This window comes from Thermobia domestica, chromosome 18, assembly GCF_964235325.1.
Source record: "Thermobia domestica chromosome 18, izTheDome1.hap1.1, whole genome shotgun sequence".
Taxonomy (NCBI): domain Eukaryota; kingdom Metazoa; phylum Arthropoda; class Insecta; order Zygentoma; family Lepismatidae; genus Thermobia; species Thermobia domestica.
Window position 1 is genome coordinate 37,421,214 of NC_137471.1, and position 19,426 is coordinate 37,440,639.

At 35.1% G+C, this 19,426-nt stretch overlaps 1 protein-coding gene across 4 annotated transcripts in view; it reads right to left on the minus strand.

Moving 5' to 3' along the window:
* The window catches only part of Hyccin (PI4KA lipid kinase complex subunit hyccin), a 122,819-nt gene that overhangs the window by 36,805 nt on the left and 66,588 nt on the right, over positions 1-19,426 (minus strand). For all 4 annotated transcript variants that reach the window (XM_081745152.1, XM_081745151.1, XM_081745153.1 and 1 more), the window contains 2 exons: positions 7,831-7,961; positions 3,374-3,490 (listed from right to left, as the gene is read on the minus strand). In XM_081745152.1, coding sequence (XP_081601278.1) covers positions 3,374-3,490; positions 7,831-7,961 — 248 coding nt within the window. The remainder of the gene's footprint in view (positions 1-3,373; positions 3,491-7,830; positions 7,962-19,426) is intronic.

Consider the following 19,426-nt stretch of genomic DNA (forward strand, 5'->3'; position numbering starts at 1 on the left):
CATATTTACGTATGGTATCCACTTTCCTCACACTTAAAACAATTTTACACGTACAATAAATAAATAAATAATAAAAACAAATCCTACATATTAGGAATCCACAACATATTACAATGACATTGAAGTTTCATTCACCCCAAAGTTAATTAAAAAGTTAGCGTATTCAATGGACACATATTTCTGGCAAAAGGGTTTTAGTACTTTTCCCTTACGCCAAATAAATATAATAGTAAGTATGTAATTTGCATTAGTATCTAACACTCAGGGTACCAACAAAACAGCAACACTAATGGTCACCCACAATAAAAGGGGAATTACTGTAACAGTCCCACATATTACACGCGAACAATAAAAAGCAGTAATTAAGGTGAGTTTAAAGAAGCAAAAATTACCAACAGACTGCAGAATTTTCTTCCATATTTCCAATGCATTATTTATTACATAATTGGATCAAATAAAAGATGTGGAAGTTCAAACTTTGATCCACGTATTGTTTAAAAATTCTTTTATCTCTGTTCATAATTTCGTTAGTGCAGTTATCAATTCAAGTCTTTTATATAAGTTTTAATTATCTTAACTTTTGTTCACTACCAGTTAATTCTTTGTAAGTAGCGAGGCTATATAGGACGAGACCTAGAGTTTAATTGATTTATTTGCATGTAAGTCCTTTATCAGTAGACAGGCTATATAAGACAACACCTACGATTTAAAGCAGAATATGAATCACTTTATTGCGATGCTCTTGCACCGGAAGCAAATCCGGGAACCTGTACACCAAAGACACAAGCGCCAGCCTCTAGGTCAGCAAAAGCTACTGATGCCATTACGTGTAAGTTATTTGTTTATATTATACTCAACAAATGATTGTGCTGGATCTTTTTGATCCTATTTCGCCTTTAGTGTGTGTCATAATTTGTACTTTTTTTTTTTCATATTATAAGTGTGTTGGGAGAGAAAATGCTAATTATGCGGAGTTTGGCCTGGCGCGCTAAAGAAGGCGGACGTACCTAGAAGAAGTTGTTGTGTTGAAAACTGACGTTAGATTTCAGTTAATATCGATGGATATATAAATTAATGGAGTTTAACGTCCCACTAAAGGAGACAGTTATGATGATAAGGAACAAAATGGTGAAATGACGAAAGTAGAAGAAAACGAGAGAATCCAGAAAACGAGAGAATCCAGAGTAAACACACACACACACGGTGCTTGTCTACTACAAAGTCTATTTGGGAGAACATGGGATCGAACTAGAGGCCCCACGTGCCAATTCTTTGAAATTTTGTGGTGTATCCTGTTTAAATAGGCATTGGTCAAGATGAAGTCAGGAAGTGATATTTTGTTAATATCTTGAATCAAAGGATCAGAAACTCTTTCGATCTCGTAGCTAATAAGTAATAAATGAATATTTTATGCACTACACAGATGATGAATTAATTATTCCTGGAATTTGTAGCAAACAGGTCGAAGATTCATTCAATATTTTGATACATTTGCTATTTTACTATAAGGGTCCTTTTTACTCAAGTATTTAAAGCGGTCACTAGTTTGCAAACTCAAAATATTTCACTCTTATTTACACTTGTCTACTACAAATTAGTTATATTTTTTTAAAGTATAGTATAGTAGTCCAGAGGTAGTTTTGTACAGATATTTAACGGAATATACCGATACGTCTCATTGCTGCTACTGAGTGGAATACTGCCTGCCATCTATCGGCGATAGTTGAATCTTTGCACCCACCTTAATAACAAATTATTTATTATTTGGGAGAATCCAGCAGGGAAACAAACATACAATATCAGTTTATTTGATATTTAACCCACACTACTTAACGGACATCTTTATTAAAGAAATTTCTCACACACACTCACTTGGCATGCGTTTCTTCTCTCTTCTGTAAAACACGAATACAAGCAGGCGAAAAACAATTCTGAAAAAATGTTCCAACAAGTAAAATAAAATGGCACCCTGTATCGTTTTGATTGATAAATTGAAGGGAATAAACACCATTTCAACTAACCAATTTAAAAAAAAAAATCCTTCCATTACGAAAAAAAAAATTAACAAAAAATGCAGTGTAAATGGTGCGCTATAACCACAATAACGTTTTTCCCAAGCAAACTTAATTCCAAATGTGTTTCCGATTCTAACAGAAAAATGAAATAATAATAATAAGGTGATTCTCGGCATTCCAGCTGCAGCACATAACGGCATGCATTCCAATGCAGACGTGGGAAAAACAACTCATACCTGTCTGTGATGACACTTGAACCCCACTGTCTACGTCAACTTATGGCTGCCATTCCTCGGGGATGTTGATACTAGCTGGACGACCAGAAACAAACAGATTCTGCAACACCTCTGCGGCGTCTTCACCCTGAGCATCTTCAAACACTTTGCAAAGTTTAGCGCCAGCACTCATTCGAACAGACGGGGCGTATTTGTTGGCAGTGCGTTTTGGAGAATTGGCCAGGATGTAATTTTTCAAATCGGTATCTGTGAAATTTTTAAACAGACCCTCATGGCGCCCTGATGGATTTCTTCGCACAAATGTTGGAGACTCAAAACTGGACGGTAGATTTCCATCACTTTGTCGAGACAGTTTGGGAGACTCTTGCTGCAACTGTGGTTTCGTAGAAGATTTCGTCAGTCGGGGCGATTCGGGCGGAAGTCCTTTCAAGTCAGTTACAGGACGTTGTTTTTTACTACCGGCCTTTTTCTTTCTTAAATATTTTTGTGGCACACTACCGAACTGATCTTGCTGTTCAACAGACACATCACTGGCTTCTTCTCTGGCAGTGGAATTGGCTAAGTGCTCTCTTCGTATAGAAGGCCCCGGTGACAAATTTAACTTCTTCATCAGCAATTCTTGGTCGCTCGGAGAATTTGCCATGGCTACCATTAGACCCGCTACCAGATCCTCTTCTATGTCATCTAATAAAAACCATGCATCATGCAAATATATAACGAAATCAACTAATTACAAAGAAAACAAACGACTTTTGTTTATTTTGTTTTTGAATTTTGCAAATATTAATTAACTATACTAAGACAACTATATTTGTTTTTTCTCTTGAATTTATACGTGTTTGTTTATTTACACGTAAAAAAGCATTAATAAATAAATAAACGTTTATATTGCATTTAACACACAAAAAACACAGTTCTCTAAAAACGAAGCAAAAATTATCCACATTAACAAATGTTGACAAAAAAAGAAAGGCACATTGAAAAAAAAATACTAACAACTGTTAAAAAACACTAGAACTGCTGTAATGCTCTAGCCATGATGTAAAGTACAACTACAAGTTTGAGCTTACACACGGAACACATATACAATTACAAACAATCTATCTCGACAACATGCTTTACCTGGCAATTTCTTCGTTCTAAACGAGGCATTAGTGATCATAGATTTAGTAACTGTTACTGTTGTAGTGGCTGGAGACAGGGCAACACTAATACCCATGGGTCCATCACAAGGTTGTCCTGCAAAGAAAATTACAATCAAAGTATAGTGAAATCAAAAGGAATCTTACCAAAGAAGTGTACAAAAGTCGAACGGAGGTTGATATTTTCAACAACTTATGAGGAAGGATCAGAAACTAAGGTTACAAGGCCGGTATTTCTGGAGTTATTGAGGAATAAGGAGTGTGCGGTAATTTTAATACATTGAGTTGGCAACTGTGGAGAGTGTTTCAGCAACCTGCCACCTGCGGCGCTAGTTGCATGTTAATACAAATGGTAACTCGTTTGGAAAACTGGTCTCGCGAAGAAATCCGCACAGTTATTCGATTTCTGTGAGGCGAAGCATGTAACCGCAGCAGAAATTCACCGGCAGCTGGTAAAAGTTTTGCTGGGACATCGTCGACCACCCTCCCCACAGTCAGTCCGGACCTCGCTCCAAGTGACTTTCACTTCTTCCCGGATTTGAAAGAGCACCTAGAAGGCTGTCGCTTTGCTTCAGACGAGGAGGTGAAACACTTCGTGACAATGTGACTGAACACGCAAAGACAGGATTTTCACCAGGGGGGGAATCTTCAAACTCATCCCAGGACGCGACAAGTGCCACAACCGATATGGAAATTATGTCCAAAAATAATCTAATGTTGTATTATCTGTTGGCTGTATTGGTTGTATAAAATAATATATCGACGTTTCACTCCAGGCTTTGTAACCTTACTTTCTGATCACTCCTCGTATTTTCGTCAGAACATGTCTATGATAAAGAAAAGACATGTAAATTGAATCTGTGAATGGAAAAAGGGGAATATTCCAAAAATAAAGACTAACATTCTACTATAGCAATTTCTGTATAATTAAATACAAGTGTCCCATACAAATATTTGCTTTCGTTTCTCAAAAGTAAGGTGTTCTTCCTCTTCGCTCACCGATTCAATTTAAAGTTCAATTAAAGTGTAGATGGAGTTTCAACTGTCAGAATCAAACCACGAGAAACACATTTCAGACACAACGGACCCTAATCGTAACACGAGGATTAATTGTCATAATGTGTTTTGCGCCCTAAATACCATCTCTCAGAAGTAATTTTTGTTACTGTAAAAATTAACGTGAGTTATTATATACAGGGATGGTAATAAAAAATATGGAAACACATAACAAAAAAACATTACTTTGACTCATATGATGCTGGACAACGTTTGGCTTGCAGAACAATTTATAATCTCCTCAGAGAAGGACAAATAGAAGTTCTGTATGGTTTCAGAAAGAATTTTGTATCATTCTTCCTACAAAGTATTGGCAAGTTCCGTTAACCGTGATGCAGGTGGATAGTGCACTTGCACGTTTCTCTCCAAACTAACCGTAAGGGCTCTATAATATTGAGATCGGGCCATGGAACCAGGGGCGTCATTTAAGGGGGCAATTGTCCCCCCCAAGAGTTTGAATAATACATATACTTTAATCGATTGTCTTTTAATATACTAGTATAAAACGCCAAAGTCTTACGTTGGTGGTGCTCTTGCCCCCTCAAGCTAAGTCTGAAATGACGCCCCTGCATGGAACATGTGACACATATTCATCCTCGAAACAACCAGTCTCGGAAGATGTGTGCTGTGTGAACAAGGGATCTGTCATCTCCACTGAGAAACAAAGTTTCCATGATGGGATGGACCTGGTTGCTCAAAATGGTTACATAAACATTGGTAGTGACGTAACCTTGCGGGGTAATGATGGGTCAGATGGAATAGCATGATAAGACTGCCCAAATCATGATCTAACTCCCACCATGTTTCACTCTTCGCAGCGAACAATTCGGGTTGTACAGTTGGGAGTGCGTTCTTTACAAGTAAATTCGATCGGAAGTCGGAAACAGTGTAAAAACTCACACATCTGGCCAAATGACCTTCCTCCATTGCTCTGTAGTCCAGGTTTTGTGATTTTTGCACCACTGTTTCCTCTTAGAAACATTTCGAACAGTGATGACTGGTTGTGGGATTGCAGATCGTCCATAAACACCCTGTTTTGGGGGTTATTTTGTACTGCTTTGGTGTTGCTAGGGTTTGTGACCATAGTATTTTCTACAATCATAACTTTAGTATTTGCAGTTTTCTTATGTTTCGTCACAATCCTATGCAATGCTCGTCTGTCTCTATCACTCAACATAGATGTCCATCCACGCTGATGTTTCGCGGATGCAGTTTGTCCAGTCCTACTGTACATGGTTATAAATCTTTGATATTGTGTCTCGCAAAACACCAAACATTTCCGCTACCTTGGTTACGGACGCACCCATCATATGGACCCCATCAATTTGCTCACTTTCGAATTCTGTTAGCGATCTCATGATTTGGTAACAACTGTGCAGAACACTGTCTCAACTACAAATGAAGCTTGCGACGTGTTTGAGGATGTACTGGTGGTTGACCTGGATAAGAAGAACAGCGCCACCTACATGAATGTCAATTCAGCTACACATTTAACGAGATGTTTCTATATTTCTATCTTTTCTTATATATATAGTACAAACTGAGAATATCGAAGGCCTAATTTAAAGACATATATTTTTACATCTAACTCTTTATTACCTCCGATCATTTTATTCGAACTAATAACTTATTCTATTAAATACTGTATATTATCAGTAATACAAATCTACAATTTCCTGCAGCCTGAAACCAATTCCGTTCAAAATATCTTCAAACTTTCACCAGTACATATTTATCTCTTCCAGTCAACTAAACAATACCAAATTCTTCTCATAACAAACTAACATATACAAGTAATTTAAATAACACCTTTGCCATTAATGAGTTATTATCTTATTATTGTAATCACCCAGTAATTAGCTTGTTCAAGATTCCTTAATATCATTAGTGTTCAACGAAAAATACGAAGTCCAATGACTTGAGTTGAGTTGATTTGGAGTTTAGCGTCCCGTTCAGCAGCGAGGCTATATGAGACGTGGACCTACTGATTAACGTGGAATCCGAACCACATGAGCTCCCGCCGGGAATCAAACCGGGGTCTCCCACGCCAAAGGCGCGTACGCTAACCGCTTAGCCACGAATGAGCTCTCCAATGACTTGATATACGAGATGTGATTAAAGAGTACGGTGAATGTGGCTGCCCAGCACTACCTATCACGTTTTGTCCGTCAGTGTTGAGGTTCAACGAGTTGGGACATGTCAGTTGGCTTCCAGAGGCAGAATAGTAAGGATGTGTTAAGAGAGTCTGGGTTTCGAGCAACGCGTCAACATTAAATTTCGTTTTAAGCTGCACAAAAAAGTGACAAAGCATCTCACAAAATGTTAAAATAGTGTATGGCGATGAAGTGCTCACATTGGGCTGTTTACAAGTAGTATGAGGAATGCAGAAGTAACAATTAGTTGGTTGAAGACAAGCAACGAACGGGACGTCCTTCGACATTAAAAACGATGAAAACGTGCAAAAATAGTGGCACAAATGATTCGTTCACACAAGTTAGAAACCATTCAAGAGCTTTCCGAAGAACTGAACCTGTATACCAATTGATATCGTACGGGTCCGTGCAAAGCATTTTAACTGTCGATTTGCAAAATGAGAAGAGTGACTGCGAAATTCGTTCCCCAACTTTTGACTGACGAACAGAAGTTCGCGAATTTTTGGCCAAAAAAGAAAATATTCCTGTCTGTCCATATCCGCCGTACTCTCCAAATATAGCACCATACAACTTTTCTCTCTTCCCAAAAATTAAAATCGTGCTAGAAAGAAGACGATTTGATGTTTGCTTTGAAAGAGATTGAGTCATATTTGATGTAAGCTTATAATGTTGTTGTTGTTAGTAATAAAATGATTCACCGTAATTTTTGATTACACCTTTTATACCAATCGATAGATCACACTGACTTGAACAAAATAATATATGTGAGGTACAATATATGTTTGTTTTCCAAGCAAGTTCTTCAAACAACGTTTATATATATATGTACCTATTGAAGAGAGCGAAAAATCATCCCTGAAACGTCTGTGTTTAGAATTGCTTGTTTTGATGCTCTGATGAATACTGAATTTTAGTTTTAATATTATAATTGTATATGCAGCCTACCAGTTCATTAAGTAATCATTTCACCCAACAATATTCATCTCGATTAAAATTATTTTTACTTTTAAAATCTTCACTGCCCGTGTTTTCACCCCCTCAAACCTTTTAAAACAGCCTCGTTTTGTCGTCATGAGCACGAATGACCATTTCTGCCGAAATATTTAAAAAATGACATTTGTTCACCAACACAAGATACGCTGAAGTAAAACATTCTTGTCTCCAATAATACTTTATCTAATTTTCTACATCTTGTCTAATAGATCTAGATAGCTTACATATACCATACCTGATGGGTTTACATGTAACGAATTCCTGATAGCACTTGTGACCAGAATAACTTCCGCAAAACTTTCGTAGCAGCCACGATGATATATGTCCTCCAACGCTTGCGTGGCCACGTACGAAAAACCATTAAACCTACAAAGAAACAATATTAAGAGAAATACAGGTTCTGCTAATATTGAACTACAAGAGTATGCCATTATATGAAAGGAAAAATAATAAAATACAATAAAATAGAACAATCAAGACATGCATACACGAAAATGGTCCAGTAGGTCCGCACTCTACTTCGTCGAATTCAAGAAATTCTATACATATTTAAAGTTTTCGAATTGTATACTTGTTCACGAAAATGGTGAGTCGCGAAAAAGGTTTGGATTTACAACGATTTCTTACACTATAAATATACTATCTTTTTCTAATGATAAATTGCTGGCATTACTTACAGGGAACTGTTACATTTTTACTGAAGAACATTATGTTTCTCTTTCTGGGGCCCCTCCCCACAAGGAATTTAATTTTCTTTTTTTAACTATAAGTACTGTTTTGTCTAGCAAGTTCGCACCTTTATGCCTCATCCGTCTTATCACACGCAGTAGCGTATGCAGAATTTCATCAAAGCGACTCCCAAGTTCATATAGTTTCATACCGTTATATACGTCTTATTTATATTTTTATTATTTTTTTAAAATCTTTTAACAATACCTTGTCCAGGAGGGGGTTAAAATCTGGAAACCTTCTTTGCGTACGCCACTGATCACACATAATTGTATGTGAGCTCATCTAGAGTACTTTAGAAGTCTTATATGAACTCTCTTGTGCTTATACGGTTGGTGTATGAGCCTTCGCCGCGGGCGACCCGGCTTCGATTCCCGATGGAAGCTTGTGGTTTGGATCCCATGTTAAGCCGTAGGTCCACTTCTTAAGTAGGTTCGGTGCTGAACAGGACAAGAGAAATAAGACTAGAAAAACAAGAATCCTTATTAGAAGAACCTGAAGATGACCTAAAATGCCATTTTATTTAGTTTTTAGACTTACGGAATTTACATCCCTACATTTTCCCTCTGTATAGCCTCATTTTACGGACTGTAGTAGTATTGTGTCCCACAAGTAACTGATTTCGGTATCCCCATTCCGGAATATCACACTACGCTACTGAGAAATACACAAATTAGTTGGGTGGATTTTACAGGGTGTCTACTAAAATTCCAAACTGAAATTTCGTGACCTTTTCTTTACCAAACCATAAAACTGCGTAGCCTTCTCAAGAGCAAATTTAGGTGCGAATTAGGTCGAATTTTTATGCATGCGATAGAAGCGCGCTTTGCTTGCAATTTGGTAGCGTCTAAAGCCGATCATAGATATTTTTGGTGATGGATTTTGGCGTTTTATAGAACAAAATTTTCCAGTTTGTACTTATATTAGTACAGATAAAAAAAAAATCGTGACCCAAAAGCTAAATTTCGTGACTTTTTCTTGACTTTCATGACAGTTTTCTGATTTCGTGACTTTTTCGTGACTTTCGTGACCGATAGACACCCTGTTTTAGTTTCGCATTCCTTTCAGCAGCGAGACTATATGAAATATGGACCTACAGTTAAACATGGGGCCCGAACCACATGACCTTCCACTGAAAATCGAACCTGCATCTTCGGTGCCAAATGTGCATACACTAACCATATATAGTACACAAGAGAACTCTAGAAATATACAAATACCAGGGCTGTCCAGAAAGTACCAGTTTTGGTCTTCGCGGCAGTGGGCAGGCTAGACTCGCCATCTTGGGTCAGAACGTTGCCACACTAAGTACGCATCCACTTGTGGTAGCCTGAGGACCTGTAACGCCCTTACTGTGCTTTCTTTGACGTGCTACAATGTGCACTGCCATAGAAAATCCCGCCTCTTGTGAAATGCATTCCGTGGCTAGGTTTTTGTTGGCAAACAACAACAAGCCAATTGCCAACTGTGTGAAGTGTATGGAGATAGAATAATGAGTGAAGGCCGAGTGAAGCAATGGTGCACAAACGGCCAAGCGTACCCAAGAACTCTTGGAGGGGAGGTGTTCGATCACCCACCCTACAGCCCGGGTGCCGAGCGACTACCATCTCTTTCCCGCGATGAAGACATGGCTCGCTACACAATGCTTTAATACTGACGCCGAACTGCATGTCCTGTGTAAGCCTGTGGTTGAAATCGCGGGAAAGTATTGAAAAACTTGTGCCACTGTATGATAAGTGCCTTAATGTGCATGGCAATTATGTGAAAAAATATCCTGAGAGTGTCCTTTCAAGTGTATATAACACAATTTGGTTTGTTCGTTCTGTTATTTTTATTTATTTATTTATTTATTTATTTTTTTCATTTCAAAATCTGTTACTTTCTGGAAGCCCTCGTATTAATGCTAAACTCTAAATACTTTTTACAGCCAGCCCATGTCCTACTTTGAAATAATTAAACTGAAACTAAATCATCACAATAACCTTAAATATGCAAACTGTGTGCATGTTAGTCACATCTCTTCGCGTTAAGCAGGCAGAAATACATATAACATGTAACGTTCCTCTTTAAACGTTACATTTTCTCAAAAAAAATATTTACAAAAATGTTCAATCGGCTCTCAGTTAATATTATTTTTTATTATATTTTTTCAATTCTTAACTCTCATAAAAAATTCAAAATAATCAACAATTAAACTAGTGCGTGTAAATATAATATGCTACTTCTCTTTGTATGTCTATAGTTTGCGTTAAGCAACTTTTAAAAGTAGCTCAAATCGTTTAAAATAATTTAAATTTTGTGTTTCATGTAAAACAAAAAAATTATTATAAATCTGCATATATAAATGCTCGTTTATATAATTTTTATTCTCCTTTAGTTATATTTATTTTATTATAAAATCTGTTATTTCCATTCTGCGCTCTAATGCGTAGTATGGAATGACCAATCCGAAAGTGAGAGGGCTGTGGAGAGCCCCCTCTGGTTCACCTTTTCTTTGTACTACGAACTGCGAACATGGCCGTGGTGTGGTAAAAAGCACGATTGTCCATAATTTGGATATTAATTTACAGTGAACCATGTAATAAGTGGTCGTTATTTTATTATCGATATCCTCTTAAGTCTCGCTGTGGTTAAACAATATATTGGAAGAATAAATACGTGGTGATTTAAAAAAAAAGGATTCGTCTAAAATTTGTTCAGCGTATGTGTGTCTGACGTATTACTGGTTACTGTCATACTTGCTTTTGTGGAATTTAAATGTTCCTGGACTGTCAATGGACAAACGGTTCTCATTCAAATTTGTTGAAGTTTCTTGAGTAATTCGTCGCATATTCAACCTGTGCGTTTTGGAGTATGGCTGAGATTGGTTAAATATTTCCTAACTGTTAATGTAACAAAAGCTAAAGTTCAAAAATCCCTTTTTGTGCTGTCTCCAAAACTAAACTCGATTAATGTATGGCCTCCTTCTCTTAACGTTATAAATTTCCGTCCACCCTTACTACGTTTTCTTGGCAAGGGACTTCGTCCTATATTACTTGTTGTCAGCTCAGCCTGCCTCTCCGGAATCAATGTGTCTAACTGTGGTCGCTGTTATGAAAATGAACATTGCAGCAGCTTTGCAGTGATTGTTGGTCTACCTGGTGGAAATAGCAGTAAAACGTATGCTTTGCTGTTAACCAAGGAGGGGGTGTAATCAATCCACGCCAAGGTTATAGCTGTACACATGGTAAAATGTTGGAGGAGTCGTCAAGACCGGTCGCCACCCTGGAGTGCTGTTTCACAGTGTTTCCTCAGTGTCCCTATTCGTAAAGTAAAACCACGGTCGGGTGAGCTTTGGTAACTGTCTACTAGGTAAATATGTCTATTTCCTTTTATTCCGTCTGGTAAAAAAACTGGTATCATCCGGGAAGTTGCGGAAAAAATTGTCCACCGTTTATAGTTGTCCAAATTGTTTTAAATATAACATCTAACGTCATATTAATATCTTCGTGTGTTCATTATCTTACTACAAATTACTTATAAACAAACAATAATATACATTCAATAATTCTCAGTTTTCTTGGTGTATACATATATATATATTATCCAAATCAGTTTATAATGTCCATAATATTGTCCAAAATGAGTTTTGTCCGTAATATATCCGAGTAAACAAAAATAAGTCTCTATCCAGTAAGTTAAATCATACGCCAGCGGAATAATCTAATATCAAAGCCATTTCTCTCTTGCTCTAAATAAAAAAATCATCTCTTAAAATTGTCTAAATGTATAATATATTACTCGCTACCATCTAGCACATATATATTAGCAACAGGTATTCCGTGTTGTCTATTCTCTCAGGTATTCTATTTAATAAATTAAAAATTAATTAGCAATGGCTAATTTACGTCTGTCTAGCAGCGGGCATTCCGTATTGTTTATCAATAACTATATACATAAGTATATCTATATAATTTACAATCTAAGCATTAAGTCGCCGCACCCCAAGTTTGCATTCTCGAGTTGTCCTGTTATGTTTGATTGTAATGTTGCTCACTAAATCAGTGAGGCACGTTAAGACGGTGGGTGTACGATACCACTCGTACTTCAATGCGGGAGTGTCAAAAGTCAAGTCTAAATTTCACTGGCTGGTTTTGTGTTCCCCATAATGTACTACAGAGTTTAATATTATTACCGCCGCTGCTAATAGTAAATGTCGAGGAAAATGCCCTCTTAGCAGTTGGATGCGGATGAAGTAAAAAAATTATGTACTAAAAAGGGAAAAATTAATCAACGCAGCCGTAGGTCTCTTCTTTGCAATGAAATGTTCACGGGTGGTAATGTAATTAATAATTTTCCTTTGGTAAAGTAGCCTACCAGAAACTTTATGCTATTGTCTAAAAAAGTAAACAACTCTCTTTACTGTTAGTACAGTGCGGCTTAATTTATATTGTTATTTACCTTTGAGTTGTGTTGGCGTTAAAAGGTTTAAGAAACTTAAACAAAATACAAAGATTTTTTTTTCCTGAATCTAACTATCCACAATCATAAATGTCAATAAAAGTCTTTTTGTTATACGTTTATTACAAGGAAAGTTAAATAAACAGAGATGCAAAATATATGGTGTTTTCCTAAATAATTTTTTTTTTCTTTCTTTTCCTCGTCTTTTCCCTAGCATTGACAACGCAAGTAGTGTACAAAAATCTGAAATAAGTAGCGTTGTGTTTACTGGTCTATAAATTATAGTGTAAAAAAAAATAACGGCAACCCAATGTTTTTTTTTCTTTTCCTTCGTTCTTTTAATGTCAGCTACGGATACAAATTCAAAGTAATATAAAACGCAAGGTAGCGCTTTTCAGGTTCGGTTCCCATAGCCAAAATTTTAAGGGAAATTTCGTTACGCCTCAAGTTTAGCTACCCAGCCATGGAATCAAACTAGCGTAACCAGCACTTTTCAAGTTTGGCTTATCAAGCCAAAATTGTCACTTTTCAAGTTTGGCGACCCAGCCAGGATTATTTTATTGTTTAAAATGTTACACTATTTTTGTCGTGTCATGCGGAAAAAAACAAGTAATACAAACTATCGCATTGGTGTTAATAAAATATACTGGATAGAGCTCACATATGTTTATGTTTATTAAACTTATAAGTCAGTAAATAAAAATGTCGGCTGAGTCGAGGAATCTTCCTCCTAATGGAAATAATATTATTTGTATTTGTTGTAGTGAACCTCTTGCTGCCGCGGAACAAATTAATTCTAATAAAAAACGTGCTATATCTTGTGACAGGTGTCACAAATGGTCACATTTTGTTTGTATTAAGTTAAAAGATACTTCTAGTGTTTTTGAAGCCGTTAGCTCAGATTCTTTTGTTTGGGTTTGTCCTAAATGTAACGCACATGCTTCTCCTGAAGTGTCGGAGCATAAAAACAAATCACCTCCCAAGCATTTTTCTTCGCCTAAGTCCCCGCAAGGTAGCGAAAAAGGAACAAAGCACGTTAGTAAACTTGCTGAAATGTTCGCTCTTGTATTAAGTAAAATAGCAAAAAGTAATAAAAAGCTGAAGCTAATAATGCTAAAATTCAAAAGTGCATTGTTAAAAATGTACATAGCCTCTCCACTACAATTAATAAAATTAATAAAAAAATAGATAGTGTAAAAAACCTTTGTAGTTCTCTCACTGTTAATCAAAAAGATTTGCAAGCGCAGTTAAATACTGTAAAAACAAAAGTTAATAATAATAAGTTATGTATTAAGTCTGTTAAATCTCGTGTTAATTCTATAAAAAGTAAGTCTAAGTCTCATCATAAAGCATTAAAAAATGTTTTTAATAAAATAAAAAAACTTAAAAATAAAAATAAAAAAATAAAAATTAAACTAAAAAGGTGTAATACTAGTCAATCTAAGCTTTTCTCTGAAGTATTAACCTTAACTAATAAAGTAAATAAATTGCAGAAACCTAAATTTACGTCAGTTGAGTGTGGGAGCCTGAGTAAAGAAGGTGTTCCCTGTAAACGTCCTTGTATTAGTGAAAATTCTTTAGTGTCGTTTTCTGAGTCAAGGGATAATTTGCCTGTTAACACTATTGTTAGTACGTCTGCTGAATGCAATGCGTCTGTTACTAATTCTGTTAGTTATCTGAGTAAACCTATGTTTGTGCAATCAAAACCAAATATTAAATACGAGTTTCCAGCTAGTCCTAGTGAAACCAAAGTAATTGCTAGTGCTTTAAATGTTTTTCCAAATGTTAATTCTTTTGTTCATTACAGCAATAATGTAAGTAATAGTACTCGTACTACTGACACTGTCACATGGTCAATGTCAAAAGGAATTACTTCTCATGTTGGGAATAGCCCACCAGTGTTTAATACTAGCTATTTAAAGCCTAGTTATGATCCTAGTGTTTTTCACACTACTATTGTGCCAAATAATCCGGTACCGCAAAACAGTGTTGCCACCTTTAGTGGTATAGCACCGCATTCATTGCCTTTTGCAATTAAGCAGAAAGATTTACAATCTTTTCCTTCGTATTCTAAAAATATCAAACCTAAAACCCCAAAAAAGTTTTTTGAAAAATCTTAAAAAATGTTTAAGTATATATTCACTTACTAATAAAAACAAATTACAAGTCATAAAACATTATATGGTGCAAGCCACATTTGCTTAGTATAGCTCAGTAGCTCCTAAAATTAAAACTTATCAAAATTTTATGCGTCTTTTTAAAAATCAATATTGTTCACCTCAAATAGAGCGTGCACAAAAAAAATCATTACAATCTTTGCGCTATAATAAAGCAAAATTTGCTTCATTGTTAAACTACGTTTGGTTTGTAGTTAAAAGTTACTACAATATATGCAAAACTCCGAATACTTCGGAACTTGTGGAATTAATTTTGAATTGTTTACCGCCTAGGGACATGCGTTTGCTGTCCGTTCAGCAGTATAATAGTGTTAATAAATTAATGAATAAAATAGTGTTATTATCTGGGATTGAAAATACTTCTATACATGAAGTTAGGCCTCCAACAAAAAAAGTATTCGCTAAGCAAGCTAAAATCGTTAATCGTAATTCAAAACATGTTGACAGTAGCTGTCAAACTGAATTTTTAAGCTATATTCAAACTAAAAATAGGAATAATAATAACAATAACAATAATAATAATAATTATCAGTATAATAATCAATATCGAAAAAATGGTAAAAACCGTTATCGTGGAAAAAATCGAGGACGTAACGGAAGATATCAAAATAATGATAGGAGACGAAATGAAACATCTTCCAATCCAAGGGAAGATCAGCCTTCATCTACTTCGGAAAACTAAGGTTGCAGTCTTTTCCAAACACGGGGGGAAACGACTGCTGTATTTCTCCAGTCCCCGTAGATAATGATTCAAAAACTAACGTCAAAACTTATAATGTCTTGGTGGAGTCATTATCTGGAAATGTAAATAATAACAAAAGTAATAATGTCATATCATTTAATGTAAACTTTGTAGTTGAAAAGGATGAAGAAAAAGAAAAGCCCAACTATTATTTTTCTTCTTCCCCCGTTGTTAAAGGAAACATTGGCGGAGTCCAATTAACCTGTACTATTAACTGTAAATCAGATTTATGCCTTTTGGACTGGAATATTTGGAAACAGTTAAAATTAAAATTTTCATCTGCTAAATTGCGACCATATACTGGTTTGTCGTTAGGTGCCTTTGCCGATACAGAGAAGTTTTCGGTTCAAGGTGTCCAGATATTTAGTTTAAATATTCAGGGTCATTTATTTGATATTCCGTTGTTTGTCATAAAATATCTTCGAACAGATCTTATTCTGGGTTGTCCATTTTTAGACAAATTCAAAGCTGTTATCGACAGGGAGAGGAAAGAAATCCGATTGCGTGATAATGCTGGTAGTCATGTCGTAATTCCGACTAATCAACCTAGTATTCTTATAGTAGCTTTGTCTTCGAACAAAGTTGAAATCGGGAGGACTAAATGGCCATCCAATAAGCAGGAATCGCTTCCTTCCGAACTTTTGTGTTCTGATATCAACATTTTAGAGGTTCCTCCTTCAGTAAAAAAATCCAGTTACCTTTTCTATGTCAAATGTGCATATAGTTCCTAAATCTAACCTTTCAAGTACTAAAATTCAAAATTATATCTCATCTCAAAAAAATTTAAATACTAACGTTAAGCAACGTTTATATAATTTGTTACTCCAATATCGTAATATTTTCTGCAAGTATCCTCGTAGGATACAAACACCCTTGTACAAGATAAAATTAACTAACAAAAAACCTGTCGTAAAACCGTGTTATTCTGTGCCAAAATCCATAAAAATGGAATTTGAGGCAAAGTTACAAAAATGAATTAAATTAGGCATAGCCCGTAAACAAACCTCACCGTACCGAAACCCCATGCATTGTGTTCGCAAGGCGTCTGGTGCTGTTAAACCTGTAATTAATTTTCGCCTACTAAACCACCATATCCAAGCTCCTAAAGCTCAGGTAAAACCAATAAGTAATATATTAAACCATGTAACAAAAGCGCAATACTTTTCAAAGTTTAACTGTTCATCAAAATACTATAGCGTAGGTCTCCATCCTTCGTCATACCCCTGTACGAGTTTTATTTATAAAGGGCAACAATACGTAATAATGGTCTTACCTCAAAAAATCAAGAGTGCGCCCGCTATTTTCCAAAGCGTCATGCATAGTTACTTCAATCAAAGTACTAAAAATTTTGTCACTTTGTTTCTAAACGATATTTTAATATCTAACACTTCTCTAGACGAACACTTCGCCCATCTGGAGCGTGTGTTCAAAATTTTTAAACGTGGGAATTTTTCCCTAAATTTCCAAAAGTGTCGTTTCCTTCTAACGGAAGTAAACTTCTTAAAACATATCATTACTGGTCAGACTGTTAAAGTTAACCCACGTCATAATAAGCCAATCCGTTGCTATCCCATCCCAAAAACCAAGAAAAAAATGCGTCAATTTCTAGGATTATTGGGATGGCAACAGCAGTTCATTCCCAATTATTCAACTCTTACTTCTCCGTTGTACAATCTTATTAAAAAAAATGTTAAGTACAAACTCACTCCTAAAGTTTTAAATCTCTTTTATAAATTGCGAAAAATCGTCAGTAATCCACCTGCATTAAAACAACCAAATTTCAATTTGCCATTTCACATCCATTCGGATGCTTGTTCTGAGAATTTGGCTGGTTTTCTAGCACAGTACCCTAATGGGTCCAATCATCCAAATGTCATCGCCTACGCTAGTCGTAAAGTTAAACCTCACAAACTTTCATTGTCTTCTTTTCAATTAAAATTGCTCTCTGTTTTATTTTTATGTAAACGTTTTTCACAATATATTCTTAAAAAAACTGCATATATCCATACGGATAATGCTGCAGTCACTCATTCTTTTTCTATAAAAAACTTAAATACTAAAACAACTCGTATGCTTCTTAAATTACAAAGGTTTAACCTTGTCTTCAAGCATTGTCCAGGAAATCTAAATTTTGTCGCGAATACATTGAGTAAAAATCCACCGGAAGTGTCTTCAAAGTTAAAAGAGTATCATGTCAATTTCTTGTCTGTTCAAGATTCATCTCTTTTCAACCTGAAAAAAGTCAGGGAAAAGCAGAAGTACGACGACTTCTGTATTAAGTTAAGGTCTTTATTGGATAGTTCCTCGGAACATGTCACTTGTTATCAAGGTTTGTTATATTTCAAGCATAAAAATTCAAACCAATGGCTTTTGGTTATTCCTCAAGAGTTAATAAAAAAAATAATTAAAATAGTCCATTCACGTGGTCATTTTGAAGCTAAAAAATGTATGTCTTTATGTCATTCTTTATTTTATTAAAAAAAACAAAAACTGTCAATTCGACAGTATATTAAAAATTGTCTTGATTGTGCTGAAACAAAGTTCGCCAATCAAGTAATACTTAAAAAAAAATTCATATAAAAGCTAGTCAACCTCACGACTGCCTAGCGGTAAATCTCGTTGAAAAGCTCCCAGTTAGTAATAATTATTATTATATTTTATCTATTATTAATGTTTATTCTAAATTTGTTTGTTTCTTTCCTTTAAAAACTGCTCATGTTAAAGGTATAATTTCAATATTAAAAAAAAATTATTTTTATTTGTTCCCTTATCCTAATGCCATTGTCTCGGATAAAGGTTCACAGTTTATTTCGCGCCTCTGGCAAAACTATTGTAAAAAACATAATATAAAATCCATATTAACATCTAGTTATTCCCCGTCTTCAAATAGTTTAACAAAAAAAAGCCATAAAAAACTCAACCAAATTATTCGTTTAAAATGTCATAGTAATCATTCTAAATAAAATACTATACTAAAGCAATGTCAAAAACTCCTAAATTATTCATTATATAATAGCATTAATTGTACGCCTGCAAAGCTATTTTTATCTTATTCTGCTATTAAAGCATTTAAAAAAAATTTCCTTGGCCTAATGTTCTAAAAAAAACACCTACCCAAAATCGTCATATTACATTGTATCCTAAAATTACTAATAAAACTAAAAAATCTTTAAAACAAACAGGAAGGAAGGTTAAGTTAAAAAAAAAACCTAATAATAATTAAACTTCACCATCTTTCCTCTTCAGTTAAAGGAAAATTTGCTAAATATATAAAATGTTTCTCAAGCCCTTTCTTAGCTAAAAGGGTTCTAAAAAACTCAGTGATTTTGCATACCCTCACTGGGAAAAGTGTAAGAACGCAGAATTTCCATAATTTAAAGAAATTCAACTGTTCCAAAGAACGAAGAAATAAACTTCTTCGAAATTATCCATATAAATAACTTCTAACTAATAATATATAGGGTAAAAAAAAAAAAAAGAGAATTTTTTTTTCTTGTCCTCTGGGTGGATGTAACGTTCCTCTTTAAACGTTACATTTTCTCAAAAAAAAAATATTTACAAAAATGTTCAATCGGCTCTCAGTTAATATTATTTCTTATTATATTTTCTCAATTCTCAACTCTCATAAAAAATTCAAAATAATCAACAATTAAACTAGTGCGTGTAAATATAATATGCTACTTCTCTTTGTATGTGTTTCATGTAAAACAAAAAAATTATTATAAATCTGCATATATAAATGC